Raw genomic sequence first — 22,243 nt, forward strand, 5'->3', positions numbered from 1 at the left:
CCGTCGAGGAACTTTCGGCGGGGGTGCCGATAGCTCCAGTACGAGAGCCTCCTCCGCAACGAGCAGGTCGGTAGGTAGCCGCGAGGCTGGAGACACAGCGAGCGCGTCCTGGGCGCATGGGTGATGCTGGCAACTCTCGTTCTGCGGGATGCAGGCGGGATCTGTGACGACCAGGATGTGGAGTCCCAGACTCGTGTTTGGGGCTCTCAAGACAAGGGGCCCTGGGTCTTTTGCACTTTGGTCCGTCCTCGTACACAGTCGTACTCGTGGTGCACCCCAGTTCTGAACTTGGCTGCCCGATGTGCGCCCATGCTGTTCGACAGCAGGTGTGAGCAGTGCGTCTCGTCAATCGCGTTTCGCTGCAGCATGTGGAGTCGGCCCCTGTTGGACTTGATGGGGACCGGGAGATGGTCATGGCCCACGAGCTTGGTAGCCTCGTCATCTGAAGGTAAATGTGCGGTCGTCCCGCCATTGCGTCGCTAAACAGATATTGCTGACCATGGGCTTGCCGAATCTGATAGATTGCTACCGCATGCCGTGCTGCAGATTTCAGGAGCCTCTCGGCCCTCTCTCCCATGCAACATCAGAGGCCCTGCAGCTCAGCTCATTGTCCCGTTGCCGGACGGTAGGAGGGACGAGGCCGCGAGGCGCCGGGAACGGCCGGCCCGCCGGCCAGCCTTGCATTATAGGCAGGCCCTGCCTTGTCTGTCGCAGATAAAGCTGGCGGTATTAGGGAGTTATGCGAACCATGGATCTGCCGATAGCAGCTGGCAGTGGGCTATACCGTGCTCCACGGCAGGCGTAACGAGAGCAATTGCCGGGTCGCTGGCGGACCTGCTGAAATGAGTAAGTCGCTATCCCTTTCTGTGCGGCACCGTCAGCGAAGGCAGTGACGAGCTAGGCGGCGGTCTGAAGCCCGAGATGCTTGAAGGGATGAGCGGCCGACATGGTGCCAAGGATGCATGGGGCACAAGCCGTAGACGCGTGGCGGTGGCACCGTTGCATCCGTGCCATTGAGTGCATCCTTCACCTCGATGATGTCTCAGTATGATCTGCGTCTCCCGGGATATGCACGAGGTGTGCCTTGGGAACTGAGGCAGAGTCCCTGCCGTGGCCTTAGGCATCTCTCTGTTCGGGAGGCAGGTGCGATTTAGCGCAGGGCAACCGCAGGGGGTTTTCGCATCGCTCCTGCTGCAGTACGATCGTGGATTACTTGCCAAGTTGACAGACGGCTTTGCAGCTTGTCCACGCCGCGCCTCGACAAACATCTTCAATGCCACATCTGGGCATCAAAACGAGAAAAGCCAGCCGACTGCGCCTCGTCTCTGGATCGCCTGCCCGAGCTGGATACTCGGGCATCACGCAAACGCTTCCAGAAGCACCGTCACGCGTGGTGGCAGTGGACGCCCAATGGGAGCGCGCGCTCAACGTCACCCTCGGCACGGAGCGCAGAGGCTAGCATCAGAAAAGGAGGTGCCAAGGCGATGCGTCGAGCTATGCTATGCGACTACCTACATCGTACTCGTATGTACTGACCGACACCGCCGGCCGTCGTCGTCGACGTCCTCGTCGTGGCTGTTGTCGCCGGGGCTGCTCGTTGACGAGAATCAGACGGGGCCCGCCCGAGTCCGACCGGGGCCACAATGCGACTCTGTGCTCAACCACCATCGTATATGCAAGGATCGGATAGTCGAACGTGCCGAAGTGGCTGTTGGTTCGCGGCAGGGTTCGGCGGATTGAACGCCAGGTTAAGCACGTCGTCGAATTTATGACGATCGCCCCGAGGTAACGTCACTGGAGCCCAGGCATGCCTGGCCAGTCCCGTATTCTCTCTATCCCCCGGTCTGCATCGTCTGCTCAGCCCTCGGGCTCGCCCCTGGCAGCTCGTGGGTTGGCCGTCTCCCAGACGGGTTAGCCCACGCCGCTTCGGGAAGATCTTGAGTCTGTGAGACCAATCCAGTGTCATTGATTGAGTGCGCACGAACCGCATCTTGTCAGTGCGGTCCGAAGGCAGAGTGCGATTGATAGTATACGGAATCGGGATCTTGCTCGGCTCCGCATTGTTATCAATCACGGCCGTCAATGCTCCACAGGTTCATGCAGCCTACGTGCGCATCCCCCAAGACCTTGGGGATTTTGGACCACCCCTCGTCGGGGAGCCTTTCTCGGGCTGAGGGCCCTCGCGGCCAATCCGACCAGGGAACACGAACTGCTGGTAGATGCTGATACTTGCAGTCACTGCCAAGGCTGTCGCATAATCTCCAAACTAACCCAGGTAGCATCAAGGTGATGGGGCTTGTCTCAACCAGGCGAAACGGGCGACGCGCTCGACTCCATGCAGCAGAGCAAGGCCACATTTGCCCGCAGCTGGCTAGAGGATCTACGGCATGGCTCCCGGCAGTGACCGGCGGACCGCCGTTTGGCAACACTTTCCTCTTCGGGCGTCAGCGTTTCTCTTCTTGTGTTGACGACATGAGATGGCTTGAAACGACGTCACTTGGGAAAATGCGCGGCCACGTTGAGGTACGCCTGGTGATATCCGTGGCGCGTCGACCGGAGAATTGCATTGACACGGAGAGAACCGGCGCAATTCCTAAAAACTTGCCCCATTGTGGTTGTTAGACGCGCATAGTACCGGCACGCATGAGATTCAGTCAGTAAGTTCCATCATGATGTTCCCACATGGGCGCAAGTCTGCCGCCACTGAGCGTTGTCATCTGTTCCCGGTTGCGACCTGCGGCGACCGACCCACTCCGTCATTGTCTGGAGGCACCGCGTCTCTGTATGAAACGAGGCGCTGAGCGTCGCTCACGGATCGACTCGCACGCATTGCTGTGGTTTCTGAGTTTCAATGCTGCCGGAAGGTGTTGCGCGACCGCCGAAGCTGACACGCAGGCCATGAGGTGAGGTCGAGGCACACACCCTCAAGCGCATGAATGCGGCGCCAGACTTCTGGATCAAGATCCATCTGGCGGGTTGCGATCCTGGCATGCCCCGGGACGCGGTGTTCCTTGTCTTGACCGGTTTGGGACGAACCCAGCTGAATGGGTCGTGACGCAGGCGTCTTCGTTGCTTTCATGTAGACCCTACTGTTATGCCACCGGTTCAGTGCAATAAGCGCACGCGCCAGGTTGGCTGAGGCCACATCATGACTCCTCGTACTTCTAGGTATTAGCCGCCAAGCGCGCGATGCGCTCGGTACTTTCGCCGTCACGAATCAAGCGCTGCGCAGCGTTTCAGAATCACGCGTGGGCTGAATTGCATTCAGTGTTCACAATAGATGCTTATGCGGGCCCAGACTCGAGGTCACAGGTTTGAAAGCTGAATCGCGGTCGCCATCATGCAACCTCCCCTCGCTCTGCTGCTCATCTGACCCTCTTCGCCCCAGCGTCGACTCTCCGGATCGAGGTCCGTCAGTCGCTGCTGCATCGCAAATAATTACTCTCCCGGCGAGCGTACGTGTCCAATTCGAGACTTGCGTCCCAGCTTCGAGAGGATATCCTCACCAGATGGCTCATCCGCTGATCCGAGCCGCGCATGGTGAGCTCCCACCAAGCACAAGCTGCGGCCGTTCTCCGCAATTTGGTGTAAGTCGCTCAACAGATATGTACCTTGGTGCCGCTTCTGACGTGGGAAACATTGCCGGAAGGGCTGCCGTCTCGAAGCGAGGTGCGACAGGATGTCTCCGGTTGTCTGTCTTCCGGGCCGAACATCCAGGAGGCAACGAAAGACGACAGTTGCAGAGCAGTATCACACATAGGGAGACGGACCCCAATGATTCGGTAGCATCTCTCGACACAGCAACCAGGTCACCGCGTTTCCCGCGTCTCCTGGCTCCTGGCTCCTGGACAGCAGCCTCCGGTGGGCTCGTGGGAGTACGCAGAGTCAGGTCGCCGACTGGTCGTGAGGAGTGCGGCCAACAATGAGATCGACGACATTTGATCGGCGCATCACTTCCCAACTGCAGCCAGCGACAAAGCGTGCGATCCGACGCCGGGCAAGCGGTGGTTTCAGCAATCAAGTGGCACGTCGTCGTCAGACGTACAAATGGCGTTCAAGACGGCAGTGTTCTTTCGCCACAGCTCAAGAGGTCACCATTCCCTGATGAAACCATGCCTATCACGCCGGCCGACTAACAGTACGACCAGGCGCGAGTGCAACGCGCAACGGTTACATCCGCAGGCGCCGTGTGTCCGGCGCTTACATGGCAGATGCAACAAGTTCTCGGGCAGCCATGGTACGTCTGTGCCTGACACGTCATATCGAAGCTCGCCATCGAATGTATATCGCCCGGTCGGGAAGCTTCGGCGCGACTAGGGCGTCAAGCAGAACAACACTGGTTGCCTGCGGGTGGGACTCTGTCCGTCATGCTGTCGGTGCCCTCGTGTCCGCCGCAGGAGTGACCGAAAGGGGCGGCGCAGACTATTGTCCCGGAGACATAATGTTCGCGTAGATCGCCGCATCGAACGAAGACATGTGGCATTGAGACGCCGGTTCCGACTACAGAGGCACCTAGAGCGACTGATCAGTCTACGCTCCAGTGGTGCGGCGAGTCAAAGAAGTAGAGTTGCGCCAGTCAGGAAATGCCAAACAACCCCACGTAGCCAAGCGGTTGGCGATCGCATAGGAGCGACGTCCGACGCAGCAAAGGTTTGTAGGTTTACCAATGATATCATCACGCTGGCGAGCGGCCACGGCCAGCTTTTCCACGCACCTTGAAAAGAGCGCGCGACAGCAGCCTCGTGCTCCGCGCCAATCACGCGCACAACAACAATCAAGCGTCGGTCGTCACAATGGCATGGTAGCACAAGTCAACGACGCGGGGAAATGTCACTTGCATCAGGTCATCACCGCATCATGGCAGCCGCACGAGGGGCCCTCGTGATGATGGTTTTAGGCAAGGTTATAGAGGTTGTTCTCGACCACGTATCGGAGCCGTCAGCAGCATCGGGCTGAGCAGAGTCAGAGGCATCGCTGGCGAGTATGTGACGATGTGGTGGTCTTGTCAAATGTTATGATGAATCAAAGGAAAGGGAAAATTCCAGCGCCAGCCGAATCCGACAAAAGTGTGGTTGGAAAGGGCACGTGACCGGGCCAACAGGGAACCAGGCGGCGCCCGCCCCGTCGCTACGACCAATCAGCGGCGGTCGGGGAAGCCCCGGCGACACCGCAGGCGAGACCCACTTGCCTGGCTGGGCTGGCGCAGGACTTGCTCCAATGGCCAGGCTTGCCAGTGAACTCGACAGGCGCATGGCTGGCTCTTACAGGCTGGAGCAACGCGGAAATGCGAATACATCGCCGGCGCAGAGCAACGGCCACCTGCAGCGCCGGTCCGTCGCCAAAGGGTCGGGAGGCACGTCGTCGCCAGCGGCCGGCCGGGCTGGCCAGAGACGTGAGCATGCCGCGGCAACGTGGAGAGGAGGCGCGTCAGGCGGGGGCGACGCCGCAGTTACATCGAAGGAGGGCAGGCCTGGCGCGCTGGAGGCTAGCGGCGCTGTGCGCGAGGCGGCCTGTACTCGGGGCACTGGCTCCCCAGTACGAGCCCGCCCCGAAGGGTGCGACGTTGGTGCTTCAACAGGCGTCCAGTGCGTGCGCTTGTGCTACCAGACGCACCTCAGGTACTCGGAGCGTTGCGCAAGGTGCCAGGTGCGGCGCGGTGCGGTACGTACCGTCCGGGCTGCCTCGGAGGGCGGCTCCGTAGGTAGGTACCTTAGGTCGTCAGTGAGAGAGCCAGCTGGGCCTGGAGCGCCCCGTCGTCGTTCAACGTTGCCGCAGGTAGCTTTTGCTGACCGCACTCCACCCGGACCCACTGGCCCAGCGCTGCTCAGCTGCTGGGAACCCAGGCTTTGCCAGGCCCAGACCACTAGGTGCCCGCCCGCAGCCTGCGACCGGGAGGTGTGGTGAGGTGAGTCGAGGCGAGGTAGCGCGGCGCCCGCCCTGCCCAGCCAGGCCGGTCCCAGCTCTTTGTGTGGTCGCCGCCGCCCGCCCGCCCTCGCTCTTCCCGGGAAATTGCCTCGTCTTTCAGGCCGTCACAACCTTGCCTCCGTCAACTCCACCTCTTCCCTCATCACCACCACCGCCTCCAACCTCTGTCAAGCAACCGACCCGACCCGCGACACCGCCTCACGACCTTCTCACGCCAGCCTACGACCGCCGCCGATTGCGCTCAAGACGCCGCTCTCGTCGCCCGCGACCGCCGAGCCGCCGCTCCCTCGCTGTCCGGCTCTCCCTGCACACCACCGGCTTCTCGGCAGCGCGTGCCCCAGCCCGACGACGAAAAAATCGCTGTGCATGTCGGCCGTCTGAGCAGAAGCGAGATCGCAGCGCAGCGACACCTCGGCCAGCGGCCTTGCGCAAACAGCCGCTCGCTCCGCCCATCGCACCGACTGCTCGCCTGGCCGTCGGGTCAGTCACGTCACGTCGCGTTTCGTTCCGCCTCGCCCGGCCCATCACGGCACGTCACGTCACGTCGGCTCGAGGCGTCCCCATCATGTCTTTCCACCCCCAGACGCCACAGAGCCCCTGCAACTTTTCGCCCGCAACCTCGTCGGACCCGATGACGGGACTCTCTGCCTCGTCCGCCGCGGCCAGCACCGCCACGCTCCCGACGCCCGCACACAGCGTCAACGGCTGCAACTCGCAGCCCGACGCGACCATGTCTGAAGAGTCGCCGCATAAAAGGAAGCGGCCGTTGGACGATGTTGGTGACCGAGACCGGAAGAAGATGCACCTCGAGGACCGCAAGCTGGGTATTGAGGACCTGCACCTCGATGTGGGCGACAAATATCTGCTTTGCCAAACTCGTAAGACGGCTCTCTCTTACCTCTGCTCTTGTGTCCTTGCCGGATTGCGGCGGCAAGGCCTACAGCAGACTGTTTGTTAACGCAGCCATGTATAGTGCATCCAGAGCCGCACCCGCGAACCTCGGAAGATCTGTACGCCAAGTACGGCCTCACCAGCCTGGCCGCCGAAGTCGCCCGTGAAAAGCCAAATGGCGAGAAGAATGCACTCCGCAAGACTTACAAGGGCCACATTAAGCGATTAGGCGTCGCTGGCCATTTCGATGTCCAGAAAAAGAAAGAGGGCGAACCCTCCGATTTCCTGGCCATGCTCCAGGTGCCAGAGCTCGAGTGGAGTGTTCATCAGGTTAAGGGCCGAGAGATCACCGACGGGCTTTCGCAAGCTACTATGTCTGCTATGGGACGCGCCATGACCATGGCCAAGGGACCTATTCCCAGGGGCATTTGGGATAGCTCCGTCTTGGGCGATGTGGCCCCAGGCAGCGGGGAGGCGTCCAAGCCCGTGTCCGCGAAGCCATCCGCGCCCAACACGCCGTTGGCTTCATCACCCAACGCCATAGGTCGTTCGAAACCGCAGGTGCCGACGGGGCAGGACCTTTTGAGGCCGCGGCGAAACATTAAGAAGCGATCGTACGGGGATTCGAGCTACGAGGGCTACCAAGAGGGCTTCCCCGATGATGATACGGGATACTCTACAGGAGAAGGTGAGGGCGGGCAGAAACGGCGAAAGAAGGTGGGCATTTCAGATCGTGGCGATGATGGCTTGCACACCTCTGACGCGACACAGAGCTCGGGGAATACGCCTCCCTATCCCACCATGCGTCAACAGAGCTACGGGCCCGGCATGGTTGGGGCATGAGTTCGGCGTTGCGATTTGCGTTTCTGCCCAAGAGATACCCATTGATTTTCTCGCTCTCGGACGCCCACGCGACGAGACCTTCTCTTCCCAGCAGGGTTACAGCACGGCCGATGCGCACGGAACAAGAATGCCTGCGATGATTCTTCCGCGCACGACCGAGGGGGATCAAACAAAAAAGTTTTTCAGCATCGGTTATAATGACATGTACAGGGGGTATGATACGATGCATGAGGGTTTCGGCACACAGAGAAACGGCCTGTGTGGCTTTGCATTTCGGGCTGGAACAAGGATGCCAAGTTTCAGCCTTTTTGACCTTTTTTCTCCTCGACAAGCACGGCGTTGGCGGACAGGTAAATATGACCCGGAAAGGGTATGAACGGCAGCCTGCATTTGCAGCTGCGTTATGCGATTGTTTCTCTGCGCGATGATTTGGGCTTTCGTCCTGGCCCCTCGGCCAAAGCAGATTTGACGGAAATGGCTTGCTCGCAGACTATTTCGAGTCGCGCCTGGCGGTCCCTAATCGGCATATGAGTGCACACGGCGTCTCGTCCAGAGGATGGCTCTGTTGACATGCCCTGGGCGGCTTGACTGCCTTGTGGACTGCTAGGAGTCGCTCCGCCACGGCTTTGAGCGATACCGGAGGTAGATACAGCTAACAAAGAGATAGCCATTTACCTACAGCGGATACTGCAATCATTCTTGTGTGACTTTTGATCTGAGTGCCGTGGTCCCGCCTTTCAGGGCTTTAGTCGCTCTGTTTCGAACAGCCGGCCACATAGTTGGGATATAGAACATGCTTCTCACGGAGCGTCTCATTTACTTTCGCAACTTCCGTTTCTCCTACATAAGCATGTTTTAGACACCGAATACAGATCTCAGCGGGAACACAGCCCAGACAGAATGCCCGCCCTCGCCCCGATTAGATGCCCTTTCAGCTCATACCCGTAGACCGCGTTCGCCCGTCAAACAAAGATTTCCGTCCGTGATTACTCTTTAACCCAAGAATGAAGAGGAGATTCAACCAAGTAAAAAAGGTGTCAAGAAATAGACCTCAAGTCAGAGCCAAAGCTGCAAAGAGAAAATACAAATTGCAAAAAGAGGTATGGTATCTCGTGTCCCGTAACTCGTCAGGGCGGCGTGCACTACACCGTGAGTGCCTTTCGACACACATGTGGAAGGAATGCGACCTCGTCAGGTGCTTTTTGACCGGCAAGGCTCAGCGCCAGAGGGTACTATTGTTGGCCGCCCATATCGCGGTCATCTTCGCCAAAGTTGCCATTTTCGACCGTCGGATACGCGCCGCCGCTCATCTCGGCCCAGCTCCAGTCAAGGGTGGCAGGGAGGCCGAAAAGATCCTGCGGCAGCAGAGGCTGTTGGAAGGAACCGGCTCCCATGGGCATGGGAGGGGACTGGACAGCCCCACCGAACCCTTGCATATTGCTATACGACTCGAGATCTCCATTTTGCGGCAGCTGGAACTCTTGCGGCCACCCTGCTGAGCTGATGGAGGGTGACGGCTCGTTTCTGGACGACCCTGTGCCAGTGGCAGGACCTTGCGAGCTTCCGCGATCGGATCCCGACCCCGGGGACAGATGGGAGCTGCTCATGGTGGCGGTGATGTTCATGGGCGTCGGCGTTGTCGTAGTCGCGGTTGCCGGCCGGGGAGTCTCGGTGGACGGGCCGCTCGCGGCCAAGGCGTTCGCGGGCTTGCTGGGCGTTGTTGACTGTGCTGACGGCTTGCTCGGGGCGTCGACGTTCTTGCGCTTGCGACGGGACGCCTGATCCTTTTCTGCCTTTTCAATGACCACCTTGGCGATGCGTACGAACTCGGAGCAGACGCCGAGCATCCGATGCACGCCTCCTTGTTCTGCCTCTTGCCCCAGCATGGACAGGAACGTCACTACCAAGTTCATCAAACGCGTATCGGACTTGGCACGAGGGTCCAACGGGTTTTGAAGGATGTTGCTGAACAGCGTCATGAGAGCGGACACCGGGAAATACAAGATCAGCCTGTGTCAGTGTTAGTAGATTGAACTAATAGGGGTCTTCGTGCAAGACTCACCAGACGCAGCTAAAGTCGCCTTGGGGCACGTATTTCAACAATGAAATGGACGCCCGAGCGGCCGCTGTGCAGAGGGCGGCGGACGAAAAGATTCTCGGGTTCAGCGGCCGAGCGTTGAGACCCTGGATGGCGTAATTTGACAGCCTACTTGTCCAGAACCCATGATGAATCGACATCCGATGGATGGTTGTCAAGCAGTTATAGTAGGTAAAGTGCAGCATGACAATGTGCAGAATCAGGGGCGTGTGCGACGCCTTGATCTCGTGTTCGGGACGGAAGTCGATTGGGATCTTGTCCTTCCATTCCTCAAGCTCCTGATCAAGCTCGCCGATGGTGTTGAGAAGCTCCCCGACGGACTGCTTGGTCGCCTTAGTCGAATACAAGCGTTTGTAAACGTTGCTCTCGATGACGGTGAATTCGCACATGAGGCGGAAGAGGTTCATCTTGCCCTTGCCATCCGCTAGGGGGATATTGCCAATATTGTCCGCAGGGTCGGCGTCTGGCAGGTCGACGTTCATGTCATCGTCATCCTGAGCCGCGGGTCGTCCGGAACGCAAGCACAGATCCTTGTCGAGCATGTAGGCGATCCAAAAGACTCGTTTGCGCTGTTCAATCTCGATGGGGTTCAGGTTGAAGCCCGTGCCGCGCTTGTGCAGGCCGATGCTGTGTGACAGACGGATAGCGGCGGCGATCAGGAGCGACGTCGGTTGCGGGTTCGGTGTACCTTGCATGAACAGCGCCATGCCCAGAAGGGCCTGGACGCTGAGCAAGTCCGTGTTTCGCATGGCCAGCTCCGAGAAGACTCCCATGGCATTCTTCAGGTACGCCCAAGCCTTGTCGTCCTCCTCTTGAGGAACCAGGTTGCTCATGACGCGGAGACGGTGCGCGATTGCCAAGGCACAGTTTAGGCTGGCCCACCATCCAGACCCCTGGTAAGGGTCGGAAGAGTATTGGCGCTCGACGAGGTGCATGAAGGTGGGCTGATGGAAAAGCGGGAACATGCAGTTGAAGTTCTCAAAGTAATCGTTGAGAAGCGATAGGGCTTCAGGCTTGGGCGGCAGGGCTCGGAAAACAGGTCGCTGGAAGAGGTCGCCAAAGACCTCGGGCTTCCAGTTGGTCCATTTGTGGTCGTCCACCGACACCTCCGATATCATCTTTGAGAAGGAGTCGTCGCCCGTCTTTTCGTTGACCCATTGTATGCCCCTGGGCGAGAAGATGGAGAAGCCGGACGAAGAACCTGACTCGGTTAGCCAAGATTTGTGCAAAGCCCAGCAATGGATTTCGGCTCACCAATGTATCGAGTTTCGCCACACTGGTTGGTAACGAGTGAGCACATCATTTCAGAGAGAGCCTCGACTTCCTCTTCCCCTTGACTGTCCTCCGCGGGCGTAATGGACTTGCGCTTGTCATCCTTGTGACTCTCCTTGGTCGGCTCCGGCGACGTCAACGCGCTCTGAGGCGTTGATGTGTTTTCCGCTGCAGCCGTGCCTAGGGACGGCGACGTCGGGTTCGAGGCTGTTGCAGCCGTGGACGCCTGGCGAGTCTTCTCGGTGAGCTTCCTTTCCAGCTCTCCCAGGTCGGTCGCGCCGTTTTCGTCCTCTCCCAGGAGCCCTGCAGGAATGGTCAGCGACTGGAGCCGCACACCAGGTTCATTAACTGGACCAAACATACCCGAAAGACGCAAAAGGTGCTCCATCCGCCCCAATCGGTTCTCCAAGCCCTCGATGTATTTGGCGCTGCAGATTCGTCAGCTCCTGAACCCATGGCAGTGGCCAGCGATTCGATCGTACCCCTTTGGAGGACTGCGCTTCTTTTCGACTTGCGTAAAGACACAGTCGGTCTTGTAGTTGATGCAATGCGTGCATGAGGGCAGCTTGCCGTCGCATTTAATCTTCTTCTTGCGACACATGTCGCAGGCCTAGAGAGAACTTGACGTCAGGACCAACGCTCATCACGAAGGTGGGGATTGAAGTCCACTGTACCCTAGCAATGCGCCGCCTCTTGGCCTCGTTGGTGTCCTCCATGAGCAAGTGAGCGTCGGGGAACATGTGCGAGGCAAGATCCGGGGGCATTTGTGGGAGGCCGTCCGGGCCGTACGACCCGAAGATCTGGGGCGGCTGATTGATCAATGGCGGCGGCGCCATGCCCGGTATCTGGAAGCCCATGTGGTCCATGGCGACGTCTCAAGCCGGCGCGGCGGACGCGGCGGAAGTCGTGGAAGTCGGCGTTGACGAATGGGCGAGGCGCGGCGAGCGTGGCCAGAGGTACGTCGAGCGCGGCCCGCGTGGGAGCAAATTCAAGCGCACGACGGGCAAAGCGATAGTGAGGCTGTATGCGCGTATCGAGTGGCAACTGCTCGGTTGGCTGAGGCGGGAAGCTGCGGAATCGGTTCGGCGGTGGGCTGCGTACTTGTCGAGACTTTGCGCCGTCGCAGCCCGCTGTCTCTTGTCTCTTGCAAGGTTGCGGTCGCACGAGGGTCGAGAGGTGATGCAGAGGCCGAGGTGACAGCAGGGGCTGGGTCACGGACGTTTCGGCCGTTGTCGAGAAGCGGCGGTGGCGGGGACGAGCCGACGGGCGGTGCAGAGCCCAGAGCGCTGGTTAGTGCGGCGAGGTGAGGTCCAATAAGGCACAGTGATGCTGTGACGCTCAGCACAGTACAACAGAGGAATCCGACAATCGCTGTGAGAGAAGACTTGGGCTGCGAGCCTCGGTAGTAGTAATAGGCAAGGTAGTTGGGTAGAACCGCGGTTGGCTGCACAGGCCGGTCACGTCTGTCAATCTCCGCAGCCCGCGTGCTGCGTGCTGTGAACGAGACAGGAGCCGAGCAAAGAACGGGACCGTGGGGACGGGCGGACGGGGAGCCTGGAGGAGAATGCGGACGGCACCGGCAATTAAGACGAAAAGGTGGGCTGACTCTTGGCCAGGACGCAGCAAGACAATTATTAACGCGTCAACGGGCTGCAATCGACTTTGGCAAGGAGGCACTAAAGTTAGTGCCTGGGGTGGCCTGGCCTGGAGTGGCCTATGCCGGGACTGGAACCTGAGGTTCGGGCAGGGCAGGAACGAGCAAGGTTGTCTGGCTGGATACCTGCCTCAGTGACTGGCGTCTGGTTGGAGACTTGGAGTCTGGTCCGCCGCATCTGCAGCAACAGGAAGCAGGAGCGACCCGGCTCCGCAACGCGCGCCCGCGCCTGCCGTTCTGCACCCCGGTCGGACCTGCCTCCGCCACCCGTCGCCCTGCCGCTGTCGCCCTGCCTCGCCGCAAGGCCAGGTCACTGTGGAGGATACCTTTTCATTCAAACCTCGCGCTGGAATCACTCGGCCCGGCTTCTATTCTGTCGACAACACCGCCTCGCTGCTCTATTCCAGGCCAAGTCGCCGTCAGCGGCGCGCCCCCAAGCAATAGACGCTCCAGCGGTCGCGGCCACCCCACGCACCCACCACACTTCACTGACAAGTAGGCGCCAGCAACGGCAGTCCAGGAGTCCGCGACCCTTGCGCGCGCTCCGTGGAGGCGCAGTCGGGATCCGTGGACCATGGCCGCTCCCATGGATGGTGGTCAGGACCGGAGAGGATCCAACCCTCTTTGGGCCATGCCGCCCATCCTTCGCCGCTGACCTCTCTGGCGCACACCTGCAGCATTCTCTTGCAAGCCACCCGTCGACAGGGTCCACCTTGGCTTCAGAACGCGAGACTCCATGCAAAAGGTTGCCAGTCTTCCGTTCAGCCTGCCATAGGTCCGCCGAGTTGGTGGTCGGGCGTCTACCGACCGTGATGACGGTACCGAGTCTAGCTACCCCGGCTGTTTGATGTTTTGGCTCCTCGCCTGAGACGTGAACAAGTCGACGAATTCACACAACCCCCTCTCCCGCGTCAGTGAGGACATGCGCACAGCGGTAGCCTAAACTTCTTCTACATATCAAGCTAACATTGTTGCACTTCATACTCCTGCTTCGGATCACAGTGCCGCCAGCCACGATCCGAAGCTCTGGGCATATCGCGCAATCGTTGACTTGTCGCAACTGTTGCCTCCTGATGCCTGTTTCATCTGCCAAGCACGCTTCATCCATCGCCGGTCATCCATCTACCTACCCAATCTGTGTCGACTGTGCGACTTGAGGTTCACCAATGCCAGATGCATCATTGATCAGTGCAAAAGCCGTCAACGCTGCTGGTGTTGTCCCCGGCTTGTCTTCCAGCCTGTTTTCCACGAGGTGCTCGAAGAAGCCGCCTCGTTCGGGAACCAGTCTCGTCCCTAAGCTCCATCTTTGTCGATAGCAACGCATCGCGAAACATCAAGACTCGTCTGGCCAATCGTGACACATTTGGTCAGGGTGCGTCGCTGCGCCTGCAGCCTTGCCATGCCTGAATCGTCTCGCACGTGGGCCGCCGCGCGCTGTCTTGCTCGACTGCCCCTGTGCAAGGTATGACGAATATCAAAGCGTTCAAACACCGGCCAGCGCCGCCGGCTCGTTCGGTGCTTGAAATTTTCATGCTGTCTGGCCTTCTGACATCAGTTCCGCGTGCTGATGATACCCGGGTCTCGACTCGGATCTGCCTCAGAACGAGGGTAGCGGTCTTGGCAAACTGCACCATGCCTCCCATGAACCGCTGAGGCGGAAGATCTCTCCGAGCCTTCTTGGAGGTGACACCCGTTTACTTCGCCGTATTGGTCCGATTGACTCGGCTTTGGCCGTCCCGAGAGAGGCTTGGTAGGGCTTGGTCTATTTCTGACCAACGCTTACAGGTACTGTAAGTCTGTGCGGAAAGGCATCATGGCTTACTTCTCGTCTTGTCAAGCTGAACGCTCGTAGACCTCACGAGCCCTGGGGAACACACAGAATCAGGGCTCAGGCTCATAGAGTTCACGTCCCAGACACAACTCCAAGTCACCAGCAAGCCCCTCAAGCCCAAACTCCGCTCCGCCAAACGCCGCCACTGCCGCTACCTACCTTCCCGACATCCACACCAGCCAGCGCTACGCAACTGTCGACGGGGAGGCGGTGCAAAAAAGCGGGCTGGACCCCGAGATTTGTCAGTCGTGGCCCCCCCAAACCCCCAGACTGGTGCGTCATTCTTTGGCGTCTCGAGCAGAGGCTTGCAACCCTTTTCGTCCTGGCCGTTTCACTCCCGTCTCACATCCGAGGGCCAGCATCGCAACGGGACAAGGCCGTGCGCGCTCTCGGATTACAAGAGAACAGTAGTTACGAGTTACATGTCGTCAGTCGGAGCCGCCTCACTTATCTACTCATGCGAAATACGGTCTAGATCGCTCGTCGTGCTTCGTCCCGCTCATGTCGTGATCTGGACGAGCGCTGCACGGCTCCCTGGTTGCCCTGGGTGTCGGTACTATTGTGCAGGGTATTATGGCCGAGCAGACTCACCGGGCTGTCCCCGCCAGCCGTTTGTACAGTCAGCATGGCGTTGATGAGGCTGGCGCTATTTTTGACTCGGCCTAAATTTAGAGCCGCTCGATTGGCAAGGAGAAATAACGACACAGAGCCTCAAATTCTAGAAAGGCTGTGGTGCCAACGCACCGTACAACATTTACAATATGCACGGAATGATTGGAGTAGCATACTATGAATGGCGGGGCTTTCAGCATGCGACCGCCGTGAACTCGAGTGCGTCGTCGCCCTTCGTAAAGACGAAACCAAAAGTCTCATCTCGTGAATTTACATTGTCATTGACAGTGACACGTTCACATGCATGGTTGGAAGCCTAAAGAGGCAACATATTGCAGATAGTCTTCTCTCAGAAGACACTCTTGTATTCAACTGATTGCATCCGCTTCAGATACCAAGTAAACACGCCATGTAAACGCCCAGTGATGTCGCAGAGATGGCTCGTCATAGGGCAACGGCCCCCCGAGGGGCCATTAAATAAGCACAGGCGCCTTGCGCGCGATGCAATGGAAGAAAATGTACATCAAAATGTCTTCGTCAGATCCCCTCCTGGAACCTCGACCCTTGCGCCCGTGGGCTCTCGCGGGAGCCCAAGTTTCGACTCGACATGTCGGTTGGTGACGTGGGTGTCGCTGGGTCGTCGAAGGGATTCTCCGTAACGGGGACGCGGGCAGGTCCAGAACGCATGACCGGCACGCCGCTGACGGGTCGCATCGGTGCGCCCAGCGCCAAATGTCCGGCTTGAACGGCTGCAGGGTCGAACGACTGCGAGCCCCGATAGTAATCTGAGCTGCCGCTGATGGTGCTCTCTCTTATGGTGCTCTCTCTGGGATCCGAGTATCCATCACCGCCCGTGTGCAGGACGGAAGGTAATTTCCTCCCAGACACTCGGTAGAAACCTCGCTCGGTTCCTTCAGAAGATGAGGCTGTCTGGCGTGCATTTCGTTTCCCCGTCAACGTGGCAAGAGCGGCCGTGACCGCCGCTGAGGGACCTGACCTCTCGGCCATGGCCCTCGAGGCGCCGGAACCGCCATCCCCGCCAGTGATACTTCGTGATGCGTCCTGGCCGGATTGACCGCCTCCGATCAATTGCCGTCCGTCTCTCCGTCTTTTGTACTTGAGGGCGAGCAACACCAGGAGAGCCAGAAAAGCGACCCCGGCGATGCTCCCAACGACGCCGCCAATGACCTGCTTCTGCTGTGGAGAAAGGTTGTCGGGAGAATGGCCACCCGAGTCAGATGTGGGTGACGGCTGAGCGCCATCCGCGGGTTTGGTCGCTACGAATCCCCCGCCAAGTAGTGTAAAGGATGATGTGGTAGTCGTTGTTAGGTGGGTGCTTGACGCTGTTGTCGAAATTTCGGAGCTGGTAGTCGTCACCGACGACTCCTCCGAAGTAGAGTCTGTGCTCGTGGAGGTAAAAGACAGTGAGGTAGTAGTGGAAAGTGCCGATGTTCGGTACGATGAAGAATTTGAGTGAACGAATGAGGAGTTCCCATGAAGAAGGGCTGGAATCGGTGATTAGTGGTGACATGCCTTTGTGACAAACTGGGGGAGCCCGCGGCAAAGCTTACTGTTTGTTCCGTTGCGAGCATCACTGATGATGGGATATGTAGATGGGGTGTGAGAAGGAGTGGACGTCAGGCTAGAAGCCTGCGATGGTTCCGTGGTAGGGGGTGCCGTGCTGTCGGTGTCCGACTCGGGTGCCGTGGTCGCTGTTGTGCTCGGCGTGGCGCCGAAGGCGGCGACGGTAGCGTGAAGACCGGCGGCAGTCACGGCGACGGTGTTGCCAGAAGGGTCGAGGACAACGGTGTTGGGGGGCCCGAGGACGGTTCGGGTCTCCCAGGGTTTGCCCCAAGGGTCGACGACCTGAACGAGTGAGACGGTCTGAACGACGCGAGTAACGAAAGGACTGCCGGGATCCTTTATGACATTGACGACGGTGTCGACGCCGGCGCCGGCAAACGCTGCGTCGCGTTGGACCACGTCGCCGGCAATGTCGCGTGCCACCGCCGTCGGAGGTGCTTGGGCCGTGTCGTCGGCCCCAGGCTCGGCGCGAGGCCTATCGTCGGCGGGAGCTTCGCGTGGATAACGATGGTGTTCGTGATGTGTTTGCGTGGTGCCGCGTGGGCCGTCTGGTTGGCGACGGCGATGGAACAAGGAGTGCGGATGGGGTTGTGAACGAGTGTCCTCACGGGCCTGAAGGAGTGAAGGCCCGTGAGATGGGTTAGTCATGGTGACGGTGGTAACAGCGCAGCGCCCGGCGGGCAGTGCAGAGGCTGCCGAGCGAACAGGCGACGATCGTATCCGAAAAGACGAGGCCCAATGGTGAGAGGTCGGAGGGGCGGGGCCTTGTCTTGGCTATGGAACGAGGGCCGGCGATCGAATTTTGAATTCTATTTTTCGAAGCTCGGGCGCGTTGTCGTCATCATCGTCACGGCCATTCGTCGCTGTCGATTGGAGGAAGCGATTGACAGAACACGCGAGGATGGACCAAAGTTGGCCTGCACAGAGAAACTCAAGGCGGGCTGCGAAATGCAGGCCTGGAGGCAGGCACGCGGGCGGGCTGGCTAGGTTGTAAGAGAGCGGGCGGCGGGCGGTGCCGGCGGAAAAGACTGACGTGCTGGGAGCGGTGGGCGGGCCTGCGGTGCGGTGCGGCGCGGCTTTGTTGTTCGGCGTTGGTCCAGCACGGGCTCGTGGGGATCTTGACAGCCCTGTGGGTTCTGATTCCTCACCTCAGTCACGCCGGGCGGCCGACGAGGGGACAGAGGGCATGGCGAGCGACGGCGACGCGCGGATGGAAGCAGTCGAGGAACGACCGCTGGCGATGTTTTTGCATGCACGAGCACGGGACGAAACAGAAAGGGGAGAAAGGAGAGGAGGAGCGGGAAAAGACTGGCGAGGGACGAAGACACGACGAGCCACACCCGACACACACCTCCCAGTCACGGAAGAATGAGACGATGGGCAGAGCAAGGTTGGATGCTTCCGCTGTGGAAATGAAATGAGGCCCCCATCAAGCCCGTCTGGGCGCTGTGGCCGACGCCTGGCCTGCGCAGACACGGAGCTTCATTTCGCTTCTGGCGGGGCCAAGAGCCACGACAGGGGGGCCGCCGACAGGGGTGCTGCCGCCAATGGGTGTCGGGTGCTGGGGCCGGGCCAGGTACGAGGTCGGTTGGGGCGCTACAGTTGGACGGCCAGGTATCGTTTTCGTACCTGACGGGACCTACCTTGGGGACCTGGTAGGTGCCCACCAACCGGGCCTTGCGCTAGATGGCTAGGTACGCAGTCGAGACGGCACGGGGCAGCAGCGACCCTGGGCGCCAGATCGCGATGGATAATAACCTGGTTGAACCACTGAACCACTGAGCCACTGAGCGTCCGTGCCTCGCAGCAGGCAGGCAACAGACAAACAAACAAAGAAGGCAGGCAGGCAGGCGCGAATGCAGTGATTCCTTGCAGCGCCGGGCATTGCTGGCAGATGGACACGCTGCAGCGCAGTGCAGCCGCTGTGCGGTACCGAGCCGTACGACACACCTGATACATGCGTGGATAGGTAGTGTCGCATGCGCGTCGCTCGTCTACTCTACTCGTCCTCGCTCGCACAGCATGTCGACGCTATTGCGGCCCTGCATCTTCATGAACCGCGGCTGCCCGTCACGCCAGCTAGCACGACGCCTTGCGCTTGTCTCTCCCGCATACCTGACCACGCGCTCTCGTGAGCATCACCGCCGCGGAACCCCTGCCGACTGGCATGCGCTTGCGCGAGTAGCGTCGCGCCGACGCCAATGCCACCGGCCGCCATGTCCATTCCATGCATTCTCTTTGCATCCAGGCACACGCACCGGCGCCGTACTGCAGCAGTCAAGTTAGTCCCCGGTTGAATCATGATGGCTGCGGCAGCCAACACAAATGGCCCATCGCGAAAAGCCACTGGCCGGCCTCGCACGACGCCGCGCATGCAGCCCGCGGTGCCCGCTCACGAGCGTGGCAGCGTCACCTCGTCCAACCCGCCGCTCCGGTACGCCGTCAAGAGGCTGGACCCTCGCTTCCCGGCCCGCTTTGTGCAATACGTGCGTATGTACGTGGCAAGCACGAGTACGAGCGCAGCGCTGTATGGATTATGGAGTACAGTCCCCGCGCGATACGAGGAACCACAGGTTGGTGTTGTTTTACGTCGACACCAAGTACGTCTAGGATGTACGGCCATGCGTCTCCGCCCAACAATAGCAGCAGTAGAACAAGCGCAGCAACAAGTGGCCGTCTGCCTGCGTGCTCGCGAGCAAGTGCCAGGTGGTCAGGCGCGAAGTACGTACCTACAGTTCACTCTCTGCGGCACAGGGCAGTGGAAAACCCCCAGTCGTCCCCTCCCCCCGATGAGACAGGCGCGCGGCCCATGATGAGGTGGGGCCGTGGTCCCTCCGCCCCTCCAAAGCCGTCCAACACGCAACGCACTTGACGCCAGAGGAGACGACGCCAGCCCAACAGTCAGCATCCCCGCGCCGATCCTGGTGATTCACTGGCATCATTGCGAATTTCCCTGGTTGACGGACAGACAGACGGACAGGCTGCGCGGCAGACACGCCAATCTGAGACATGGACCAGCCCGCTGTCAACGGCCAAGCTCCTCTTCCAAGGGCCTCGATCTGACCCTGGACCCTTCCCAACAGAACTGCAGGACCTCGTAGATGGCCATCGAGGCATCATCATGGCCTCCCTTCCGCAGCTCCCGCCCCGCGCCCCAGGCGCAACGGACCGCATGCCGCATGCCGGCTCGACGTCTCCGGGCCACCTCGAGCTCCTCCGTGGCGATCCCCGCAGCTCCTCGACGCAGTCGCTGGTACCATCGCTCGCCGATGACGATGACGGCTCGCGGCGGACCTTGCTCATCATTTACATCCACGGCTTCTACGGCAATGACCAGTCCTTCAGGTCCTTTCCGGCCCACGTCCATTCCTTGCTGCGCACCCTACTCGCAGACTCTCATGTGATCCACTCCAAAATCTACCCTCGTTACAAGACATACAAGGCCATCGAGGTCGCCCGTGATAACTTTAGTGCCTGGCTGGAGCCGCACGAGTCCCCGACCACTGATGTCATTCTTGTTGGGCATTCGATGGGCGGTTTGCTCGCCGGGGAGGTGGTCCTCATGGTACGTGAACCCCTGTCAACTGGCTGGGCGTACATGTCGTTGACCGTTCTTCGTATCTCAAGCCCAATCAGAGCCCATACCATCACCAGGCGTTCAAGCACAAGATCATAGGAACTCTATCTCTCGACTCCCCCTTTCTGGGTCTCCACCCCGGCATCGTCGTGTCAGGCATCTCCAGCCTGTTTCAGCCAGCCCCAAAATCACCTGATGAGATCCACGACGATGTGCCGCCATCCCCTCCCTCGGCTCCGGCATCACTGGCGCCGGCATCATCCATAGATTCGAGACTTGATTCTTCCGCCTCCTCCTTCTCGTCTTACCCGGCGCGAGAGAACGACGATCCCCACTATGACCCTCCGTACTGGAACGACGAGCCTTTCAGAGAGCGCCCTTTTATAAAGCGCCTCGCGAACTTTGCTTCGAAGCACAGGTCTGAGGGCATCCTCCACGCCGTCAGGAACCATGTGGTCTCCCACCTTGAGTTCGGGGGCTGCTTAGCCGACTACCGTGGCCTCGTTACGAGGTACAACAGACTGCGCGCGCTCGAGAACGTCGATGAGCTGCAGGCTGTCAATGACGGCCACCCCTCGGCAGCATATGCGAGGGTGCGCTTCGCCAACTATTACACTCTGTCCCCCGGTCGGCCAAAGGTTCCAAAGTCTCCCCCGCCCGATGCCTGCGACCCAAGCGACTTGGATCCTCTGTCTGACCCGAGTCTCCCGGGTGACAATGCTTCAGAGCTCGAGAAAGACTCTTACGAGTTAACAAAGGAGCCGGACCAAACAATATCCCTGCTCGATGTAGAAGCAAGTAGCCATCGTGCCTCAGGGTCTAGTATCTCAACCCCCCGAATCTCCGTGGAAGCCCCCGCAGACGAAGAGCCCGAGCAGCCTTCTTCTCGAGATCATGACGAGTCGAGTAGCTTGGGCGAAGAGGTTGTCGATGATGCAGCCTCGCCTCGCGAGCTCACTCGCATTTCAATGTTGTCTATGCAAGACATCGATCCGACGCCAATGGAAGATGAACCAGATCTTGAGCCAAGGCCTGACCCAGAGCTACGTGTAGAAACCGTATCAGACGACTTGGTGCTTCCGCCAATCCCCGATGAGCCACAGCAGCCTACTCTGCCAGACCTGGACGCCTTTACCGACAAGGACGCTCGCAAGCAAGCGGAGAGAGAGTCGAAGCGCATGCAAAAGAACTACGCCCAGGCTGTCAAGGACCGTGCCAAGGCCATCCGCGAGCGGGACAAGCTTCTCGAGAAGCGTCGCAAGAAGGCGCAAAAGGACGCAGACAAGGTGGAGAAGAGGGCGCAAAAGGAGCAGATGCGCCTGGACAAGGAGGAAAAGAAGCGACTCGCAGAGGCTAGGCAAGCTGCCGAGTACCAGGCCCATGCCTCGGTCGCCGATTCGCATTTTGACGACACAGAAAGTCCCCATGGCGTGACCGAGAAGGCCGCCACGGCAGCTGATGGGGACAAGCCGAGGAAACTGCGCAAGTTCTGCAATCTGCCTGGCAAGACAAATGGCGCGCGCGACGCGACGTGGGTAGACGTGTACATGGATGGCATGGACGAGGTGGGCGCGCACTGCGGGCTGTTTGCCCCTGGACCGCACTACGAGCAGCTGGTTGGCGACGTGGGGAGCCGCATCGTGGGCTGGATCCACGATGACATGTCCAAGCGGGCCATCTTGGAGGCGCAGTAGCCGGCCGAGGTGGACAGGTCCTGGGCGTCGCTGGCAAGGAGGGGCCGAACATTGGCAAGATGAACGTGCGTTGGCTAGCATGGCGACGAGGTGATTGACGATGGAAGCGGTTCACATCAATGCTCGGATACCCTATCATGAATACTGTCTCTAATCGCTTGATTGATATCTTGAAATACTGCGGAAATGTCCCTCCGCGTGCTAAAAGCTTGAATGCCCTCTGCGCCTTATATGGATATGCCTGTGTGTCTGTCAAGGCCAT

At 59.6% G+C, this 22,243-nt stretch overlaps 4 protein-coding genes across 4 annotated transcripts; 2 read left to right on the forward strand and 2 right to left on the reverse strand.

Annotated features, from left to right (window-relative positions):
• Positions 1–6,556: 6,556 nt before the first annotated feature.
• PLICBS_009436 (uncharacterized protein) lies at positions 6,557–7,659 on the forward strand (the record flags this gene model as incomplete). Its single annotated transcript, XM_065601631.1, has 2 exons — positions 6,557–6,803; positions 6,899–7,659. The coding sequence occupies 2 exons, from the start codon at positions 6,557–6,559 to the stop codon at positions 7,657–7,659; spliced, it is 1,008 nt and encodes a 335-aa protein (XP_065457703.1).
• A 1,232-nt stretch (positions 7,660–8,891) lies between these two features.
• On the reverse strand, positions 8,892–11,895 carry PLICBS_009437 (uncharacterized protein; the record flags this gene model as incomplete). The annotated part of the gene is made up of 6 exons (XM_018325048.2): positions 8,892–9,669; positions 9,722–10,958; positions 11,012–11,332; positions 11,393–11,457; positions 11,512–11,639; positions 11,704–11,895. The coding sequence occupies 6 exons, from the start codon at positions 11,893–11,895 to the stop codon at positions 8,892–8,894; spliced, it is 2,721 nt and encodes a 906-aa protein (XP_018176442.2).
• Positions 11,896–15,663: 3,768 nt separating this feature from the next.
• On the reverse strand, positions 15,664–17,358 carry PLICBS_009438 (uncharacterized protein; the record flags this gene model as incomplete). Its single annotated transcript, XM_065601632.1, has 2 exons — positions 15,664–16,403; positions 16,698–17,358. The coding sequence occupies 2 exons, from the start codon at positions 17,356–17,358 to the stop codon at positions 15,664–15,666; spliced, it is 1,401 nt and encodes a 466-aa protein (XP_065457704.1).
• Positions 17,359–19,831: 2,473 nt separating this feature from the next.
• On the forward strand, positions 19,832–21,981 carry PLICBS_009439 (uncharacterized protein; the record flags this gene model as incomplete). Its single annotated transcript, XM_018325052.1, has 2 exons — positions 19,832–20,275; positions 20,338–21,981. 2 exons carry the CDS (start codon positions 19,832–19,834, stop codon positions 21,979–21,981), a joined length of 2,088 nt encoding a protein of 695 aa, XP_018176446.1.
• Between the last annotated feature and the right edge of the window lie 262 nt (positions 21,982–22,243).

This window comes from Purpureocillium lilacinum (assembly GCF_023168085.1).
Source record: "Purpureocillium lilacinum CBS 284.36 DNA, scaffold_7, whole genome shotgun sequence".
NCBI classification, from domain to species: Eukaryota; Fungi; Ascomycota; class Sordariomycetes; order Hypocreales; family Ophiocordycipitaceae; genus Purpureocillium; species Purpureocillium lilacinum.